This window comes from Haemaphysalis longicornis, unplaced genomic scaffold, assembly GCF_048455015.1.
Source record: "Haemaphysalis longicornis isolate Haplotype H1 unplaced genomic scaffold, Haemaphysalis longicornis Haplotype H1 scaffold_14, whole genome shotgun sequence".
Taxonomy (NCBI): domain Eukaryota; kingdom Metazoa; phylum Arthropoda; class Arachnida; order Ixodida; family Ixodidae; genus Haemaphysalis; species Haemaphysalis longicornis.
The window spans coordinates 16,394,817-16,414,822 of record NW_027526245.1 but is presented as its reverse complement, the minus strand read 5'-3'; the positions used below and the strand labels follow the sequence as shown (position 1 = coordinate 16,414,822).

Sequence of the window (20,006 nt, the reverse complement as noted above, 5' to 3'; positions counted from 1 at the left end):
AATCGCTGTAATGTCGTGAATAGAGATAATTCATCGAACTAAACTGTTAAAAACTAAAAATATATGAAAAGTATAAAATAATTACGTACGGGAACTGGCTAACCGTGCAATGCCTTGCATTCCCACAATAATGCAGATTTCGCGAAAGTTCCATATGTAATGGTTATATCATAAATGGAGATAATTGGTACACAAAATTCTTGCAAACTAAAAATTGGAAAAATATAAAAATACCGGAAATGGCAAAAGTTTTAATGCATGGCATTTCCACAATAATGCACCTGTAATCGTTGCTTGACCGTAAATAAAGATAATTCGTCGAACGAAATTTTGAGAAACTAGAATAATAACAACAATATCAAATAATTTAGGAAAATGGCGAACCGTGCAGCGCCCTGCATTTCCACAATATATTAAGATTTCGCGAAAATTTCAATTATAATCCTTATAACAACGCAAATGGAGATAATTGGTTAGACAAAATTTTGAAGCAGTAAAAAATGAGAATATTAAAATATTACCAAAAATGGAAACTTGTATATTGCATTTCCACAATAATGCAGATATTGCAAAAGTTTTACCTGTTATCGTTACAATAGGGTAAATGGAAATAATTGTTTGAACGGAATTTTGAAAAACTTGAAAATTCGCTCCAATCCACGCTGTAAAGGTAGTTGGAAAGCAAAGCTTTAAACGACACCCACAACAATTGCCCATGCCGCATCACTTGCATTCACACACGTGGCTCTGGAAATACTAAAACCAGAGATTCTGCCAGCCGTTTGCTGGGATTCGTGGGGGCGCCTCTCGAATGCAGGAGCGTTGGCGACGGCCGGGTTACAGCAGCGGACGCCGCCAGTGTAGCCCTGCCGTGAGTCGTATGAAAGTAAACGGGGAGAAGCGTGTTTCGAAGGGTGAGGCAGCGGAACTTAGCCATCCTGATGTTCTACCTCGGGGCCTACCACCACACGACACAATTGCAGGCACCGAAACAAGCCGGCATATGAGCTTAGTAATATAAAGATTGTAATGGTATGCAGTATTATACCGTTTATACAGATTTAAACTAAATATTTTCATCAGTTTCAGAATTGCGAGAAAGCTGACGGAAATTTTGTTATCGCTACTTATCAGAACCACTTGCTCCATTCGTCTTGTAATACCTGTGAAAACACAACCGAATTGGTGTTCACGAGTTCAGAAAACGCAGTCCCATTCGTGACAAGCAGTGCGCAAGAGGTGGCTTTTCTGTAGCGGCCGGATGCCTATAAGTGGTCTCTACATTTTGTTTTCCCGCCCGCCCTGCAAACTAATCCTTAAAGTATTGTTGCCGTACGACCACCTAATTTCGTCGGGTTCATGTTACCGAGGAGGTGCTTTTGAAAAAGTTTATCAAGCCATGCGAAGTGAGCGCGCAATGGAGGCGAAGCTCCAGCAAAACAGGCCCAACACCGCTACTAAAGCAGACCACGAAGCCGACGGAAGGGTCCCGCCGACGCGCCCACCGGGGTGAGCGCGAGGAACGCTGGGTAATACCGCCTTATCGCCGCGCCATCTACACTGTGCTGCCATAGTGAAGAGCGCCTGGCGCATCCCCAGCCGCGTTGGGAGTTTCTTGTCCCGCACGCCACGAAAGAACCGTTGGCTGGTAGAGGTAGAAAGCCGTGCTCTAAAAAATACGAAAAATATAGAATAATTACGGAAACTGGGGAACCGTGTAACGCCGTGAATTTCCACAATAATGCACATTTCGGGAAAGTTCTAAATGTAATCGTTGTAACAGCGTAAATGGTTACAATTGGTTGAACGAAATTATGAAAAACTGAAAGATAAAAGAAACAATTAACGAATTACGGAAAATGGCAAACTGCATAACACCCTGCATTTCCACAATAGTGCACATTTCGCGAATCTTGCAAATATAATTGTTATAATAACGTAAATGAAGATAATTCGTCGGATAGGATTTAAAAAAACCAAAAATTCGGCTGTAAAAAACTAACCGTCAAGATAAGCGGCAGATGAATGCTACGCATCTGTAGACAATTCGCTGAATTTCTGCAGAACATATCGTTTTTCGCTTCCCGCGAACCAAGACTATGACCACTTGCCTGTAAGGCATGCTAGTTTTGTTATGTTTTGCATGGCTGCTTTGGAAGTGGAGTTACTGATGGCGAGCTGTGGGCTTTCTATAAAGATCTGTAGTTAGCTTTTCATCCTTCAGTGACACTGTGACATCAAGAAAGTCGATTGTTTCAGCCGAGTACTGGTGCGACAAGGAGATGAGCAGGTGTTGAAACCGGAGATAAAGAAAAAAATTTTCTGTCCGCCGTGTTGGCAAATTAGAAATTTGTCGTTCATGAAGCGTTATAGCGGAACGGTTTAAGAGAACATTTATCAAAGTATGCGTTCTTATAACTTTCATAGAGTATGAGAATGCATTTCACTCGGTCTAATCTTCAGATGTCATGCGGGTATTGTGCAGTCATGGTGTAGACAAGCATTACGTCAGAATACTAGAGGGTATCTACAATGGGTGCACATCTACCACAGTCCACCATAAGAAGAGCAGTGTAACACTTATAAGAAAGGGCGTCAGACAAGGATACGTCGAAGGTTGTTGGAGCTATGTCGGGCGACAGGGCTGGGGACACATCTGCGGTTCCTTTCGTCACGGCTGGTCTCGGCAGGTCTTGATGGGCGCCTGACATGCTGGGGGAACGCGGGGGGGAATGTGGTTGAGTGGTGGCCGCTGCGGGGCTGGGGCTGCTAGACATGGCCCACGTGCTATCGGCGATTGCGTCCACGCCGAGACGGCGCGAAGCTGTGGCCGGGATGGGGATGATCAACCCGCACACTCCACCCAAATGTTACGTGGTGGAAGAATTGATAAGGCGCTCCACAGACGATGGGAAGAGGTCGCCACGTATGGTCGGCCATAAGATAAGGCACGTAGATGCACAACCACATTTTTGTCGTCCGCGTCTTCTGGTCTTAAGCCATGGCAGTATGGGGCATTCCCCGCCTAGTGTTTCGCGACCGTATCCACTTCGACCCGGCATACCCAAAGCGAGGCAGTGATAATTAGAATTATAAGAGTGGGTGAAGTGCATTCGGCAGGCTCTCTCAAATAATAAACGGCAGCGTGCCATTGTTTCTGAAGAAGAAAACGTATGTTAGCTCCACCTTACGGGTACTCACCTATAGGTGAGGAACTTGGAGGCTCGCTAAAAGGGTTCAGCTTAAATTGCGGACTACTCAGCGAGCAATGGAACGGAAGATGATAGGTGCAATATTGTCACGAAGCCAAGGACGATGCAGTTGTCTTGCAGGAGAAACAAGTTTATTGGAGCGAACTTGTGCTCCCCTAACAACTCAAAAGAATACAGAGGCGGCGAAGCAGCGGTCAACAAAGTGACTTGCGTCAGCGAGCGTCGCAGAATCGAATGCCCCGGCGTCTGCTCTGCAGGCTTTTTATCTTTCGGCGCGCGTGGTTCTGGAACCGTCGATTCGCATCGAGAACATTGTAGATGCAAGAAGATTATTCCGGGATGTTCGCGTTAGATCGGAATGCTCTCCCTATCAGAACAGATAACACATGCGGTACAGAAAGAATGGAACACGCGCTTCCCTTGGAACGGAGATAACACAGACCGGCGCAGCCGGGCGGTAAAAGCAAAACACAAATAAACAGACCCAATGCATGGTTCGCGGCATTACCCCCCCCCCCCCCCTCTAAGAGTGCATCGACCCGATGCTAACATAAGCGACAGTCCGAAAAAAAAAAGTTCGTCATCGTTCGTAGAAAGGTTTTAAGCGAACCACGTGGACGACTTCGGGCCGCGTACGTCGACGTGATGTGCCGGAGTCACCATCGGGGATCACTTCGTAGGTAAGTTGGCCAACACGTCGCAGAATCTGGTAGGGTCCGAAATACCGTCGCAGAAGTTTCTCGCTCAGTCCGCGTCGTCGGATGGGAGTCCAAATCCACACGCGATCCCCTGGTTGGTACTCGGCGTCTCGGCGTCGGAGGTTGTAGCGGCTGGCATCCACCAGCTGCTGGTCCCTTATACGAACTCGAGCGAGCTGGCGGGCCTCCTCCGCACGTTGAAGGTATCCTTGGACGTCGGCGTTGAGGTCGTCGTCTTCTACATGCGGAAGCATGGCGTCGAGCATCGTAGTCGGTCGTCTTCCGTAGACAAGCTCGAACGGTGTCATCTGCGTAGTTTCCTGCGTCGCTGTATTGTACGCAAACGTGACATACGGGAGGACTTCGTCCCAAGTCTTATGTTCAACGTCGACGTACATGGACAGCATATCCGCAATTGTCTTGTTCAGACGTTCTGTTAGTCCGTTCGTTTGGGGGTGGTACGCCGTCGTTCTTCGGTGATCCGTGTTGCTGTAGCGTAATACTCCTTGCATCAGCTCCGCGGTAAAGGCCGTTCCGCGGTCCGTGATTAGGACTTCAGGGGCTTCATGTCGCAGCACAACTTGGTTTATAAAGAACTTGGCGACTTCTTGTGCAGTCCCCCGCGGAAGAGCGGCGGTCTCTGCGTAGCGCGTCATGTAGTCTGCCGCTACGACAATCCACTTGTTCTCTGATCGTGACGTCGGGAACGGGCCTGGAAGGTCCATTCCGATCTGTTGGAAGGGCCTCGATGGGACGGTGATCGGTTGTAGAAGTCCGGCGGGTCTCGTCGGCGGCGTTTTTCGTCGCTGGCAGTCCCGGCAACTCCGAACGTAGTGGGTGACGTCGGATGTAAGGCGGGGCCAGAAGTACTTCGCCTTAATTTTTGCAATAGTGCGAGCTGTGCCGAGATGTCCGGAAGACGGGTCGTCGTGGGACGCTTCCAAAATTTCGTCACGAAGGTCTGCGGGGATGACAAGTAGATAATTCGTTCTTGTTCCGGGGCTGAAATTCTTCTTCACGAGGACGGAGTTTTTTTGGCTGAATGCTGGTAAGTTACGCTTGAACGCTCTAGGCACGGAGACGTTTCGTCCTTCGAGGTAGTCGATCATTACTCGCAAGTCGGGGTCGGCACGCTGCTCGGCGGCTAGGTCGCTCTCCGTAACAACCCCGAAGAACGCACTGTCTTCATCGGAGTCTTGTGGTGGTGGGTCGACAGGGGCGCGGGACAGGCAGTCGGCGTCGGAGTGTTTCCTGCCGGATTTGTAGACGATTGTAACGTCGAACTCTTGCAGGCGCAAACTCCACCGCCCAAGACGGCCAGAGGGGTCCTTCAAATTGGCGAGCCAACACAGCGCATGGTGCTCTGTTACAACCTTGAACAGTCTGCCATACACGTATGGGCGAAATTTTGAAATGGCCCATATAATAGCCAGACACTCTTTTTCGGAGGCAGAGTAGTTTTTCTCCTCCTTCGACAGACCACGGCTGGCATAGGCGATTACGTTTTCGCACCCGCTTTGTTTTTGGACAAGGACGGCACCCAAGCCTATATCACTGGCGTCCGTGTGTATTTCCGTTTCGGCGTTTTCGTCGAAATGAGCGAGCACGGGCGGGCTTTGCAGGTGTTTTTGCAGCTCGCAGAATGCCTTTTCTTGGTCGTCTTCCCAGCTGAAAGCGGTGCTATCTTTCGTCAAGCGCGTGAGCGGCGGTGCAATGCGTGCGAGGTTTGCGACGAAGCGCCGGTAGTATGCGCACAGTCCAAGAAATCTGCGCACGCCCTTCTTATCTTTCGGCCTTGGGAAGTTCTGTATGGCTGAAGTTTTCGCCGGGTCAGGCAGGATTCCCGCGGCGTTTACGACATGGCCCAAAAACTTCAGTTCCTCTTACGCGAAGCGGCACTTTTCAGGCTTCAGCGTTAACCCCGACGTACGGATGGCCTCGAGTACAGACTGAAACCTTGCGAGGTGTTCGTCGAAAGTCCGGGAGAATACCACAACGTCATCGAGGTATACGAGGCAGGTGTGCCACTTCAGGCCAGCTAGCACAGTGTCCATGACTCTTTGAAACGTCGCTGGTGCTGTGCACAGCCCAAACGGCATTACCTTGAACTCGTATAGGCCGTCCGGGGTTATGAATGCAGTCTTCTCTCAATCTCTCTCGTCCACTTCAAATTGCCAGTAGCCGGTCTTCAGGTCCATCGATGAGAAGTACCTCGCATGGCACAGGTGGTCGAGGGCGTCGTCGATTCGTGGCAGGGGGTACACGTCCTTTTTGGTGATCTTGTTCAATCGCCGGTAGTCAACGCAGAACCTCAGTGTGCCGTCTTTTTTCTTCACGAGTACGACCGGGGCAGCCCAGGGGCTTTTCGACGGCTGTATAATGTCGTCGCTGAGCATGTCGTCGATTTGAGTCCTGATGGCTTCGCGCTCGTGGGAAGAGACGCGGTACGGTGACTGTCGGGTAGGTCGGGCTCCATCCTCGGTTATTATCCGGTGCTTCGCCAGAGGTGTTTGACGTAACTTTGAGTTCGACGAAAAACACTCGCTGTAGCGACGCAGCAAAGCCAATAACTTGTTCCTTTCTTCTTGCGGTAGCGCCGGATTCACGTCGAAGGGGTGCAGAAGCTTGAAGGTATTGTCGGGTGCGCGTTCAAAGTCGGCGACTGCTATCACGTCACTTGCTTGTTGCGTTTCTTCGACGAACGCAATTGCAGCGCCCTTGTTTAAATGCTGGTACTCCTCGGTGAAATTGGTGACCAAAACGTGGGATTTGCGCTGCATAAACCGCGCAATGCCTCTTGCGACAGACACACCGCGGTCAAGAATCAACCTTCGGTCACTCTCCACGATAGCGTCGACGTCGGGAGCAGCACCTTCACAGTAGACGGTGATCATCAAGCTTGCGCGGGGTGGCAGGGTGACGTGATCATCGGCGATCCTTACAGCTGCACGGTGTTCGGGGTTCGATTCCGGCGTCACGGAGTGGTCGGAGGAAAAAGTTATCGACTTCGTCTGCAGATCGATAATTGCGCCGTTGTCCGTCGAAAAGTCCATTCCGAGAATTACGTCGCGGGAGCAGTTGGGCAAAACGACGAACACCGCAGGGTACGTCGTGCCGTCCATGGTGACGCGCGATGTGCAGGTTCCACTTGGCGTCACGAGGTGGCCTCCTGCTGTGCGTATGTGCAGACCGTCCCATCTGGTCATAACCTTCTTCAGCTTAGACGCAAATGGTCCGCTCATTACGGAGTAGTCAGCTCCCGTGTCTACGAGGGCGACTACGTCAAATCCGTCGATGGACACCTTGACGTCGGATGCCGCCTTCCTCGAGTTCCGGGTGCGTCGGGGCGTCGCATCTCGGCTTGTGCGTGTTGGCGGTCGGGCACTGTGCGTCGTCGTTGTCATCGTCTTCTCAGCGGACGTCTCGGTCCGGTCGGGTACGCGTCGCGGCGTATAGCTGTTGTCGTGTACGGGAGTCTCGTCAGGTCTGGCTCGGGTCGTCGGGATGAGGGCATGTTGTGAGTCACTGTCTTCCGCGAGTCGTTGCGTCGTTGGAGGGTTTTCATTTTTCCGCGATCGTGCAACTTTACCTCCAGAAGTTGCTGCTTTTAGTTTCCCCCGCGTGGGCTGGGGGACCTTCCACGGGCGAAGTCAGCATTGCTACGGCGGTTCGGCGATTGGTACGGGTAGGGCGATGGCGAGCGGTTGAAACGGGATGGGCCACGGCTGGTTTCAGATAGATACTCGTTGATCTCACGTGGTCGTTGGCCAGGGAGAGGGCGAGGTGCGTCGACGGAGAAACCACGCAGTCCGAGTCTCTTGTATGGGCAGCGACGGTAGATGTGGTCGGCCTCTCCGCAGTGGTAGCACAGAGGACGATTATCGGGAGTTCGCCATACGTCCGTCTTCCTCGGCGTCTGGTTTCGGGCTACCGGGAATCGGGCGGGTGACAGTGGGCGGCGGTATGGCGGGGCCTCTTGACGGCGTGTTGGGGCAGGGCGGGGTCGACGAACAGCCGCAGAGTAGCCTCGGGCTCGCGGGTGCTTCGGACGGCACAGAAGTTCCCAAAGCCTGCTGTACTTCTTCCCGGATCACGTCGGTCAGTGAAGTGACTTGAGGTTGTGGTGTCGTCATCGGGAAAAGTTTCCGCAGCTCCTCCCTTACCACTGCGCGGATAGTGTCGCGTAGTGAGTCGGAGTGAATAGCGCTGGCACCAATCGTCTCCGAAACCAGCGCATTGATTGGGCGGTCGTACTGCCTGGTTCGGATTTCGAGCGTCTTCTCCATCGCAGCGGCCTCAGACGCGAATTCGGACACGGTCTTGGGGGGGTTGCGAACAAGGCACGCGAAGAGCTCTTGCTTCACACCTCGCATCAGAAACCGTAGTTTCTTTTCCTCCGTCATTCCTGGGTCCGCACGGCGGAAAAGTCGCTTCGTTTCCTCGACGAAGATTACAACTCCTTCGTTCGGGTGTTGCGTTCGAGTTTCCAGTAAAATCGCAGCTCGTTCTTTTCTCACCACGGTCGTGAAGGTCTTAAGGAACTCGCTTTTGAATTGCGTCCAGTCGGTCAAGGCGTTCTCGTGGTTTTCAAACCAAGTTCGAGCTGCATCCTCCAAGTAAAAGAAAACATGCCGGAAGGTTTCTTCATCGTACCACCTGTTGAAGATCCGCACGCGCTCCAGCTTCTCCAACCATTCCTCTGGGTCTTCAGCGGGGGCTCCCCGGAACGATGGCGGTTCCCGGGGCTGCTGCAGCATGATTGGCGACGTTGTTTCTTGTACCATGGTGCTGGTTGCAGCGTTCCTTCTCTTGGGCCCTTCTGGCATCAAACCGAACTCGGGTGGTAAATCTTGCAGGCGGGGGCTGGCTCTTGTTGGACTGGCTTGGCGGCTTCCCGAGGTTGTAGTGGGCATGAAGGGTGCGTACCCAGCACCTCTACCAGATGTCACGAAGCCAAGGACGACGCAGTTGTCTTGCAGGAGAAACAAGTTTATTGGAGCGAACTTGTGCTCCCCTAACAACTCAAAAGAATACAGAGGCGGCGAAGCAGCGGTCAACAAAGTGACTTGCGTCAGCGAGCGTCGCAGAATCGAATGCCCCGGCGTCTGCTCTGCAGGCTTTTAAGTGCGAATGCACTTTATAAGCGACCCCAAACCTTCCACCACCGGCGGCGGCGGCGGCGGCGGCGGCGGCGTCCGCAGTCCTCCTCTCCCTAGCAACGGCGTGGAGCGGAGAGGAGCGTCGGTAGCAACGGCGCGGTGACGTCACTTCACCACGTGACCGCGCTCGCTCCGCCTCCTCGCCGTGGCTGCGCGGGTGCGCGCCGCTCTCCGCACCGCTCCTCGCGCCGTGACGTCATGGTATGACGTCACAGCGCGCCTCCTCTCCCCAGCAGCTGCCGCGCGCCTCTCTCTCCACCGTGACGTCACACGCTCTCCTCTCCCCCTCGCTCGGCTGCAGCTGCCGTGCGCCGCTGTCCCTCTCCCCTTGCGCTCGCCTCCTCTCTCAGCCACCTGGCTCGGCGCGCTCGGCGCGGCGTACCCCCCTATATATGCAGCGATAAACTGCCAGACCTCCGTGGGTCGGCTCGCGCGCGCTCACGGGCGAATGCCAACGGATTTTAACTTTACTCCCCCTCATAGCATCACCCCGTGCATTCGCACTTAACCATGTTCACCCTCGGGGAAATGCTTGGGAGTTTTTTTTATCTTTCGGCGCGCGTGGTTCTGGAACCGTCGATTCGCATCGAGAACATTGTAGATGCAAGAAGATTATTCCGGGATGTTCGCGTTAGATCGGAATGCTCTCCCTATCAGAACAGATAACACATGCGGTACAGAAAGAATGGAACACGCGCTTCCCTTGGCACGGAGATAACACAGACCGGCGCAGCCGGGCGGTAAAAGCAAAACACAAATAAACAGACCCAATGCATTGTTCGCGGCAATATTAATCCTTTGATGCCCGAAAGTTTATTATTTTGCTTAAGCGTGAGAAGTTTTTTATGATCTAAAAGGATTCCGACATCACAAATGTGAAGTCAGAAAGGAATTGGTTCATTAAGACAGACGCGGGGCACTGGAAAACACTGGACACTGGCTGCCCATATATCACTTGATCATGAGAGCTACCTTGATCACCACGATTCATGGTTCGAGGGAAGACGTGAAGTTTGTAAAGCCAACGTTTGTAATGACAACGAAATTGCACAATCTCGGTTACGTGTCACTATCCAATTGAACCACCGGGGCTCGATGTGAGCTGACCCACGTAAATAATATTTTTTTGAACCCACTGCCCTCTCTTCTTTTTTTTTGAAGGTCCCGGATCCTTTGTCTGTCGATAGATGGTGTTAAATGTCGAAGAACCACAGAGTGCGGGAGAAAAAAAAACATGTTTGAGTTGCTGCTCCTGAGCAACACTGGGCATCAAAGGCTTAAAGGGACAGACAACCGATTTTTCTCGAGTATATATTCTCTATCCCAAATGAAAGGGCATCACTTAAAGCACCTTGACGAAGAACGGTTTTGCTGATAACGCCCTAGAACTTTTTAAATCGAATTTTTTTATCTACGAGCCGTATGTGTCCCTCCCAAATCTAATGCTGGCAACCATGACATAGAGTAGCTCGGCAACATACTTTTGTCTGTATGCGAAATAAAAAACGATATTTAAAAAGTTGTTCCCAGTTAAAAAAGTTTGAATCGCAGGCTTTGCTGTTCCTTTATGTGTTTTTTTAGTGCAACGGCCTATTTTGCACGAATGCGCCATCTGTTGGGATAGACGATAGGTAGAATCTGGCTTCACGTTGTGGAGGCGGGAAGTCCGATTTCCCCGGGCGCGACGTTTCTTTTTTTTTTTAAGCTGCCGTTGGCGTATTTGGAAACTGAAATCAAATATTTTGGCAGAACAAACGCCCCTGACTCAGGCAGAATCGTCAAAGCTCCTTCGCTGGGTCTGTTTACTGAACGCTGCCGTTGATTCTGGGCAAGGAGGCTCAGTTAGCCACACTGAGAGGCATGCTCAGAGGCACCCAGCGACGGCGGGTGGCGTGTCTTTAAAAATTTCAGAATAATTTTTAGAAATACATATGCAATTTTACCTTGTACAAATACTTGTGTTAAAAGGTTTTCAATACGTAAATAAACGTTTCAGTAGTTACAGTAGCTGCTAGGTTTGCAAGTCACGTGACAGGGACACATATTGTAGTGTCAAGTTTCGACACTACGAACCGCCACCCTTCCGATTTCAGGAAGTTTGCTGCCAAATTAAAATTATTTCCGCCAGTTTGTTTAGAAATTCCTTGTGGTTATCGGGCTATATAAAACGCTGGCTTTCATATGAGCTAGAGAACATATACGCGACAAAAATCGGTTGTCTGTCCCTTTAAGGGACAAGAAGAGAGCGGCGTGGGTCAGGGAACAAAACGCGTGTGAAGGGCATATTAGTGGAAATTTAGAAGACATAGGCATGGGCAGGGCATGTAATGCGGAGGGCAACATAACCGTTTGTTATTCAGTGTAACAGAGCAATGCTCGGCAGAGCGCGGCAGAACATTTGTTGGGCAGGTGAGATAAAGAAGTTTGCGGATAAATTGGTCGCAGTTAGCACAGGGCCGGGATATTTGAAAATTCATGGGAGAGACCTTTGCCCTGCAGTGAGCATAGAGAGGCTGATGTTGATGGTTATGAGGATGCTGTTGCAAGAGAACAAATGCAAATATTTGCATAGTTCGATCCCACTCTCGTGGCCATGGAGTACTCGTGGGCATTGAAGTGGCGATGACAAATGTTGCGGCTGCTTTATCTGTTGGCTTAATAAGGATTTCAGGGTGTGCCGGTAACACTTTCAGAGCATTGCTTTGATCCGCCGACAGGATCTTACAGTGTGAAGCCAGTTCAGATATTACGGCTATTTTAGTGTTCGTTTGCTTGTTGGCTCTTCGTTGCATATCTTATGCTGACTTCGTTGTCAAGTAGTATGTTTGTTTCCATTGTTTACGCTTTTCTTTTCCTTTCTTTTTTTCCTGTTAATGTTTGTCTCCTACTTTACGCCGCATACTTCACTGCAGAGCTGTTTTGGCCGAAAAAATCCGCGCGGCGTTGACAGAAAACCCCGCCTGCGCGTGAGCGCGTTCTTGTGATGCGACCCCCCGGCATGAGTAGAATGGATTTTCAATAAAATGCTGTAGACATGAGTATTTCTGCACGAGTTTGAACTGGAGGTCTCATACAAAGCACTTCATTTCTTTTCGACAGGCTTCGATTCGGGGCCGTCATGATTCTACGAGCGACTACTTCCTTGGAGGCCGGAACATGAACTGGGTTCTGGTAAGGCTTTCGGATTGAAGCTTTCACGCTGTAAAGCAGCTTTCAGAAATATACTGATCTATGCAACCTGCGGACTCGAAATTCTACTTTTATTTATTATTTCTGGTGTACCATTCACGTGAGCTGTTTGTTCATTGTAGAATTTTTTCCCCGCTGATGCATGCAGTTCGGCTTTGATGAAACTCCAAACCGGACCAATTTAACCCTACTCGAATCACGTAAACCAGTTCAACTCACATTAATGTTCTTCACATTGGTTAAGAATAAATTATGATGACGCCAAAGCAGTCACTAAGGACCTGTTCAGCTTGTTGGTCCGTGTCAACAATTTACAGCGCATGCACGCGAAGGAACAAGAAAAAAGGCAACCTATTCGTTGAAGCAGTTAATCGACACAGGAGGTTAGAGGAATGGGGCGGCGGCTATCAAGATGAGAATACTTATTCAGCTTGTGTACTAATTGGATCTCAGCTGCTTTCTTGTGGGGAGGGCGGCCAACTGAGTTCCAGTATAAATTCGTGTGGCGGAGCAGATGATAGAGACAGTTGCCATCGTCTACAGACGCCGGTAAGTGGCCAGGGCTGGAGCGGGGGCGCCATTTTTATTCCACTAAATAAGAGCTGCTTCCCGTGTAAAGAAAACAAATTGCTTGGCGGAACTTGCTGTTGGGAAAGTTGGTTCATGATTCGAGAAAATTGGTTCACGTCGAGTTGATACATAATTCATGATTCGAGCGCTAGCCTCGTCTGGTATTTCAGTGGGTTCAGTCTATTTGTTTACGCACACTTCTTTCTCAAAAACAAATTACCCTCACCTACTTAGTCGTGCATAGCTGAGTTCCGAACTCAACGCCACCCTCTTATCTTTGTAGGAGACGTTAAACCCAAGCCTATTGCAAAGTGGAATCAGGGCAGTTGCCAAGTTTGCGCCATCTGCCCCCTCCTCTTGCTCTCCAGGACTTGCCCCAGCAACTTGAAGCCATCCCTGGCATACATCATGGGCTTTACACCGTTGGTATTGTTACGGGACTAAGGTGGGCAATGCCTCACAGCCCCTTGACGGAAGAACGATTATGACGACGGCGACGTTCCTGGCGCGCATATTGCGCGAGGTCCGTGTCATGGCCCATTCGGTAAATAGATCGCTTCACCCCATCCCATCGTTCGTCTCATCTGTGTCCTGCCGCCACGTAACATTTTAGTGGAGGTGCGGGGTAGGACTAACCTCAGCTGCCGAAGCAGGGCGTAAGGGAAGATCCTCACACGACAAAGTCGCGGCAGTGTGGGGGAGGCTGGCGTACTGCGGCGCGATGCGGCGACTTTTTGCCTGCTCGAAGCGAATTGCGTAGATACTCGTGCAGTCCTTGCAGACAAGCAGGTGGAAAGCGTCATATGCGATGCCCCTCAACACATTCGCTACTTTGTCGTCTTCAGACATCTGGTTGTCGACATTTTGACACAGTGCGAGAACATCCTGAATATACGCAACATACTGTTCAGTATACGTTTGCGCAAGGGATGCCAGCTTGTCTTTGGCAGCAAGGCGGTTAGTTTCGGGCTGCCCGAAGCTGGCGTGGAGCTTCTGCTTGCAATCGTCCGAGCTGGTTTACGTGGCCTCATTGGTGTCGAACCGAGTCTCTGCTACGCCCCGCAAAGAATAGGAGACGGTCGCCAGCGTCAAAGCGTCGTCCTAGCGGTTGTGAGAGCTAACGCGCTCGTACCGGCGGAGCTAGTCTTCAACGTCGAGGCCATCTGTGCCATTGAACGTACCGGGTTCTCTTGGATGAGACACGATGACGATCTATGCCGTGCCAACCAGTGCTTGATTCGATGACATGGTCTGAAGACGGATGTGGCGACCGCTACAGAGCTCCGTGTCCGGTGAATTTGACTAATAGGGATTACACCGCAACCTCCACCATAAGATGTTACGAGGAAGATGTTACGAGATGTTACGAGCCGAGAACAGACCAAAGAAGACGCCGTGTCCCCAGCTCTTTCGTCCAACGAGGTTCAAATTCCGCAGACGGTTCGTTTCTGGCTTGAAGACATCGCTTCTGTGGGGCCAGGCATCAACAGGGACGTCATCTTCATCTGTGGCGGCAGGCAAATCTCCACTATATGTTTTCATCGCATCGCTCACCGCATGGCAATCCCCACGTTGCCTCGGCATCGACCGGGATGGTCGCCCTCGACCAGGGGGTGATTTTACGGGACTAAGGTGAGCAACGCCTCACAGCCACTCGACCGAAGAACGATTACGACGACGACGACGTTCCTGGCGAGCATCTTGCGCGAGCTCTAGCTGTGTCATGGCCGCTATGCCCATTGTGTATAAGATCGCTTCACCCCATCCGATCGTTCGTCTCATCTGTGTCCTGCCGCCACGTAACAATAGCACCACATGGGAAACAGTCAAGACTGTCTTCAACGTCCCCACAAAAATTTTTCCGCAAAAAACAGAACTGATCATCATCGTCCGTGTAACCCTCGGTTGTCAGACAGGGCGACGATCAACATTTTCCTGGGCCTTGCCATGAACCCTTAAGTGGCCGTGTTCACCGCCGTAAAGGGGACAGAAAAGAAAGGAAGGAAAAAAGAACGGGGGAGAGGCTGATGTCGCCCAGCGTGTCTGACGATATCAGAAGTCCGCTTCTGTTAGATCTTCGGTTTGCACATTTTCGCCACAGTGATTTGTGTTGCCCTCATTCGCTTGATGGCCCATAGTAAATTAGAACTTCGTTTCGCTGCGCTGGCGCTCTGACCTGCCAGTGCGCTGCCTGGAGTCTCTGGTGAAGTGGTGGCGTTAGATGCATCACCTGGCTGAGCAGGTTGCGGCTGGTGGGTTGTTTGGCGTGACGATGCCTCGATGTCCATCCCTGAACTCTTTGAGGGCCTCGTATCGGGGTGCGGGTTAACCTCGTGGCTGACGTCGCCGTAAAAGTTTTCGTCCGTTCGCAGCAAGTGCTGCTGGTTTCGTCTCAAAAGCCCATGGTCTTCCGTTGGTGCAGTCTTTTTTTGCATTTCGCTCGGCCTGACCAGCTCCCGTGTTGGTTTAGGCGTTTTGTATTGTAGGCACATGGTTTTAAAAATCTCCAGAAATTTAGAGGATTCTCTACCCGTGCGTAGCTTACTTTTACCGCATGCCTAGAGTGCCAGTTCTTTGCAGCGAAATGTAGCTGTAAGTAGCGGAAGACGTCGAATTATTTGAGTCATTTTACAGTTTTTCTTTGTTTTTTTTTATAGCGATGTAGTCTCATTATAGCGATAAAATGCCTTTGCTTCGCTAGTGATGTATTTTCTCAGAAGAACCAAGGCTGAGTGCATGGCTGGTCAGTTCGCGCTATTTTTTAACGTATTTCCAACGTTCTTTTGCGACTTGTCTTGTTTAATCTTGGGTTTTGGGAGAGATATATCAGACGCTTTTTTTATTTTTTGGGGTAATTTTTGTGGAAATTTTCATTTGTCATAATTTTTTCTTTCAAAATTCTATTCGACCATCTATCTCCCTTTACCCTATTTTAATGACCGCAGATGTTACTTTCTCAAAATCTGTTTTTCGCTATTTTAATTGGTACAATGAACTTTTATGCTTATTTATTTTGTTTGTTCTTGGCTTTTGGGAGGAGATGTATAAGATGAATATCTGCTCCGACAGCCCGTGGGCGTCTCCTGTAGTCCCGGTAGAGAAGAAAGACGGTAGTTTTCGTTTGTGCGTGGACTACCGTAGACTGAATGCCCTGACCCGGAAAGATGCCTACCCGCTGCCTATGATCGAGTCGATAGTGGGGAACCTGGGGTCAGCTAGATATATAACCATTCTGGATGCCTCAAAGGGTTTCTTGCAGGTGGAGATTAATTCGGAGGATCAGGCTAAGACACCGTTCACCTGCCACCGGTGTTCGTTTGAGTTTGGCCGGTTTGGCTGTGTAACACCCCTGGAACATTTCAGAGGCTGATGGACCGGGTTCTTGGGGAGTAAAGGTGGTCACATGCAATGTGCTACCTTCACGACATTGTAATATACTCGCGTTCACTGAAAGAGCACGCTAGTTACTTGGAAGGTGTGCTCGGTAGGCTCAAGGCAGCGGGTGTGACATTGAATCCGGCGAAAGCGCAGATAGCGCGAACTCAAGTGCAGCTTTTTGGGTTCACGCTGGGCGGTGGCTGCTAACCCGAGCCAACGTGGAGAAACTCCAGGCCATCCTAGGCTTCCCTGCGCCCACAGAAGTACGCGGCCTGCGCCGCTTTCTGGGAATGGCGAATTTTCATTCCGTCCGGCACTAAACTCCAGGCTCCTCTGATGCGGCCGTTGGGGAAATATGTCGAGGGGAATTGGGGCGGTGAGCAAGAAAGTGCGTTTCACAGCCTGTCCCACAGCCCAGACAGCGCAGCTCAGGTTGCCTGACCTGAACAGGGAGTTAGTCGTACAAACGGACGGAAGCGACCTGGGATTGCGGGCTGTCCTTCTTCAGGAGTACGATGGTGTGCTGCACCCCCTGGCTTTTGCCAGCCGATCCCTCCTCCCCGCTGAGAAGAATTACTCAGTGACTGAGCGGGAGTGCCTCGCTAACGTGTTTGCGCTGCGCTAGACGGGACGAAATTTGTGGTGAAACTTTGGCTGATGCGGCTCCGAGGACCCTCGCGGCGGTTGGCACGCTGGGCTCTCCTCATACAGCACTACAATTTTTCTGTGCAGTTTCGGAAAGGAAGCAGCAATGTGGTCGCCGACGCGCTTTCACGCACCCCGCTGTCGCTCCCGGCCAGCGCCGAGAGGAATGTTTCGCCTGCCAACGCAGGCGAGGAGGCGGTTGCGGGGGAGCCCGCAGTCGGAAAGCCGTGCACAGCTGTACGGAAGAACACAGCCATTGCATTGTCACCACCCGTAGCAAGCGTGGCGGGGTCCTCTGCTGTTGCCGCCAGCGCATCTCGAGCACCGAAGGGGAAACCCGTCTGTGTCATTCCCAGCGCCGATTAAGAGGAACGCGCTGCTGTTGCGCTGTGCGCGGAAGCTGGACCCTCTCGAGGGAACGCCTGCAACGCGCGTGAGCCGAAACAGCCCCCCGAATTCGGGAAACCCAAGGCCACGACGCAGGAGATTCAGGTCCGTGCCTGGCCTCCATTCGGGATTATATTCAGCCGGGGAGAGCTAGTTCAGGCTCAGCAGGACTATCCTTCCTGCCGAGACATTCTCGGAAGCCTAGGGGAGGCGGAGCGCCGTGACGTTGCTGGCTTTGCGACGGGCGCAGAGGGACCGGAGCCAGCTTGAATTGGTGGTAGTCCCGAGGATACGTACCTGCTGGACAACGACGAGCTCCTGCTGAAATACACGACGACGAGTCTATCGACCCGTTCGAGGTGGCGATACCGAAACGTCTGAGGTGCGCAGTACTGCGCTACGCTCACGACGAGCCACTGGCCGGACACCTGAGCGGCTCGAAAGACTTTTCAAGGATCAGTCGCACTGTCACCTTGCCCGGCGTGAGGCGGGACATTTTGCGCTATTGCCGTCATGCCATACCTGTCAGTCTGTCAAATCGCGCGGTGGGCGCCCTCCACGGCTGATGAAACCGACTGACAGCCAGCGGCCGTGGCAAATAGCCGCCTGCGACCTTATGGGGCCTTTCCTGAGAAGCAAACACGGCTATCAGCACCTGTTGGTAGTGGTCGACCACTTTACGAAATGGGTGAAACTGTTTCAACTGCGTAGGGCGACATCCCGGGCTGTGCTGGACAAGTTAATGGAGGTGTTCATTCACTTCGGCTTCGCGGAGCGCCTCATCACAGAAAATACATCCTATTTTACTGCCCGACCTTTCCGTGAAGCCTGATCATCCTTGCGGATCGAGCATTGTCCCACGTCGCCCTACCACCCTCAGTCCAATTTGACAGAACGCTTCAATGGGAGTGTGAAGACAATGCTCCGGGCTTTATCCACGAGCCAAAAAGGACTGGGCCGACCACCTGAACGAGCTCGCGTTCGCTGTTCGGACAGCGGAGAGCCGTTCAACGGGATTATCGCCCGCAATCCTCGCTTTTGGGAGACACCCTGAGCAGTGTCACGCACCGCTAAGACTCGGACTACCGCGCGCACCCGGGTCGTTCCTCGTACCCGTCGCAACTCTGCGCCCAGCTCAATCTGTCCTTCGACAAGCCGCGGAAGAGCCTCGGCGTAGCCCGAGCCCATCAAAAGGCTCAATACGACAAGAGTCACCATAACGTTTGCTATCAGGCGGGTGACTTCGTGCTCAAACAGAGCCACGATCTTAGCGATGCCAGCAAGGGGTTTCCGCTGCATTGGCTCCTAAGTGGGTCGGCCCTACCAAATTGAGAGGCGACTCTCACCGCGTGGGTATGAGCTCAAGGATCCCCGATCGGAGATAACCAGTGGCCGCGTTCACATTGCCGACTTGAACGCCTACCATTGTAGGCCGGCAGAGATGAAGCCGGGGTCTGATGACCTTACGCCAGGGCAAACGAGCACACCCGGTGTGTCGGGCCGCTTCCGGCCCCCGCATCAGGGCGCCCTCCGCCGACGCCCAGAATTGGGAAGTCGGCCAGCTTAATACCGGGCTTTTTCCGGTTGAAAGCCCTGCACGCGCAAATCAGCCTTCTCACAACGAGCTTCTCTCCGTGGCATTCCCGGGTGAGCCAGTGATCATGCCTCCAGCCCCTTCACGAGAGTGTAAAATGGGCATGTTTCTCTTAGTGTAATGTATTTTGTCGCGTTTAGGCAAAGTGTGATGTTTTTTTTTTAGTTAAGGTGTGTCGCATTGCGTTGAGAAAGTAGTGGTTTGTTCTTGCCATGTATGCACTTTTGTAAAGGAATGTCTTATTTCTGTTGTCTAGCCACCCGCATTCGGTGGGAAGTAGAATAGCGGGGTTCATTTTAAACTGTTTGAAAAGAGGAGCGTTTCCTCGCGTTTTCCCAGCAGCCGTGTTTGAGAGGGTGAAACTTCGCTTTTTGGGATCCGGCTGAGCCCGACTACGCCGCCGTTATTTTTTTTTTCTGTAGTTGCTTTGCGTTACGGCGTCCTCTACGTGCGACCGAGGGCGCGGGAAGCTGGTCGAAATGGGGCTTCCTTTTTTCCCCTGCTATGCGGGTGAGGCTCCTGCCTTGGCAGCCGGACTGGCGTCACGTAGCTAATTTAGTGGCCCTAGGCCAGGACACCGCCGGTCGGCGGTGCTTCTCTATGGAACTTGTTAAGGAACGACGCAGCAGTTCTTCCGTCGGGGCCTGTTGCAGGGTGTTTGTTATGTACGTGTTGGTTGATTGTTAGGTACGTGTTAGTGAGGTTCTAACCGTTGCGTCGCTCGCTGCACCTGTTCGGTGGTCAGGACGTTTCCGCCTGATGGATGTTAGGGGCACTGGTGCGTCGTTTTTTTCTTCCTCTTATGTAGCTGTGTGTTTTGGTACAGTTCGTTGGAATGACGAGTGTGGTGCCTGTGTGCCTCCGCGGGTGTTTACGAGGGACAAGTGGGGTGTGCTGCGTGTTCTTTCCGCGCGGCAGCGTGAGTGCGGCTTGTGATTCCCCCCGTGTGCATCGGCGGGCTGCCAGTCTTCGTTCGGAGCAGCGAGGAAGCAGTCATCGCCGCAGACATTCTCCGCACTTTGTTCACTTTCCGCCAAAAACAAGGGACGTCCGGCCGGCAGCACAACGGGCGAGGCGGCACCCCAGGAAGCTGTCGTGGTGGCAGACCGTTCCGGGGGGACGGGTGGTGGCCGAGAAGGACCAGGGGCCAAAAGAACTTCTCCCACCATCACCC

The 20,006-nt window shown here is 51.9% G+C and overlaps 1 protein-coding gene across 5 annotated transcripts in view; it reads left to right on the top strand.

Moving 5' to 3' along the window:
• The window catches only part of LOC144165167 (sodium/mannose cotransporter SLC5A10-like), a 349,040-nt gene that overhangs the window by 42,204 nt on the left and 286,830 nt on the right, over positions 1-20,006 (top strand). For all 5 annotated transcript variants that reach the window (XM_077695277.1, XM_077695276.1, XM_077695275.1 and 2 more), the window contains exon 2: positions 12,169-12,240. In XM_077695277.1, the coding sequence (XP_077551403.1) occupies positions 12,169-12,240 (72 nt within the window). The remainder of the gene's footprint in view (positions 1-12,168; positions 12,241-20,006) is intronic.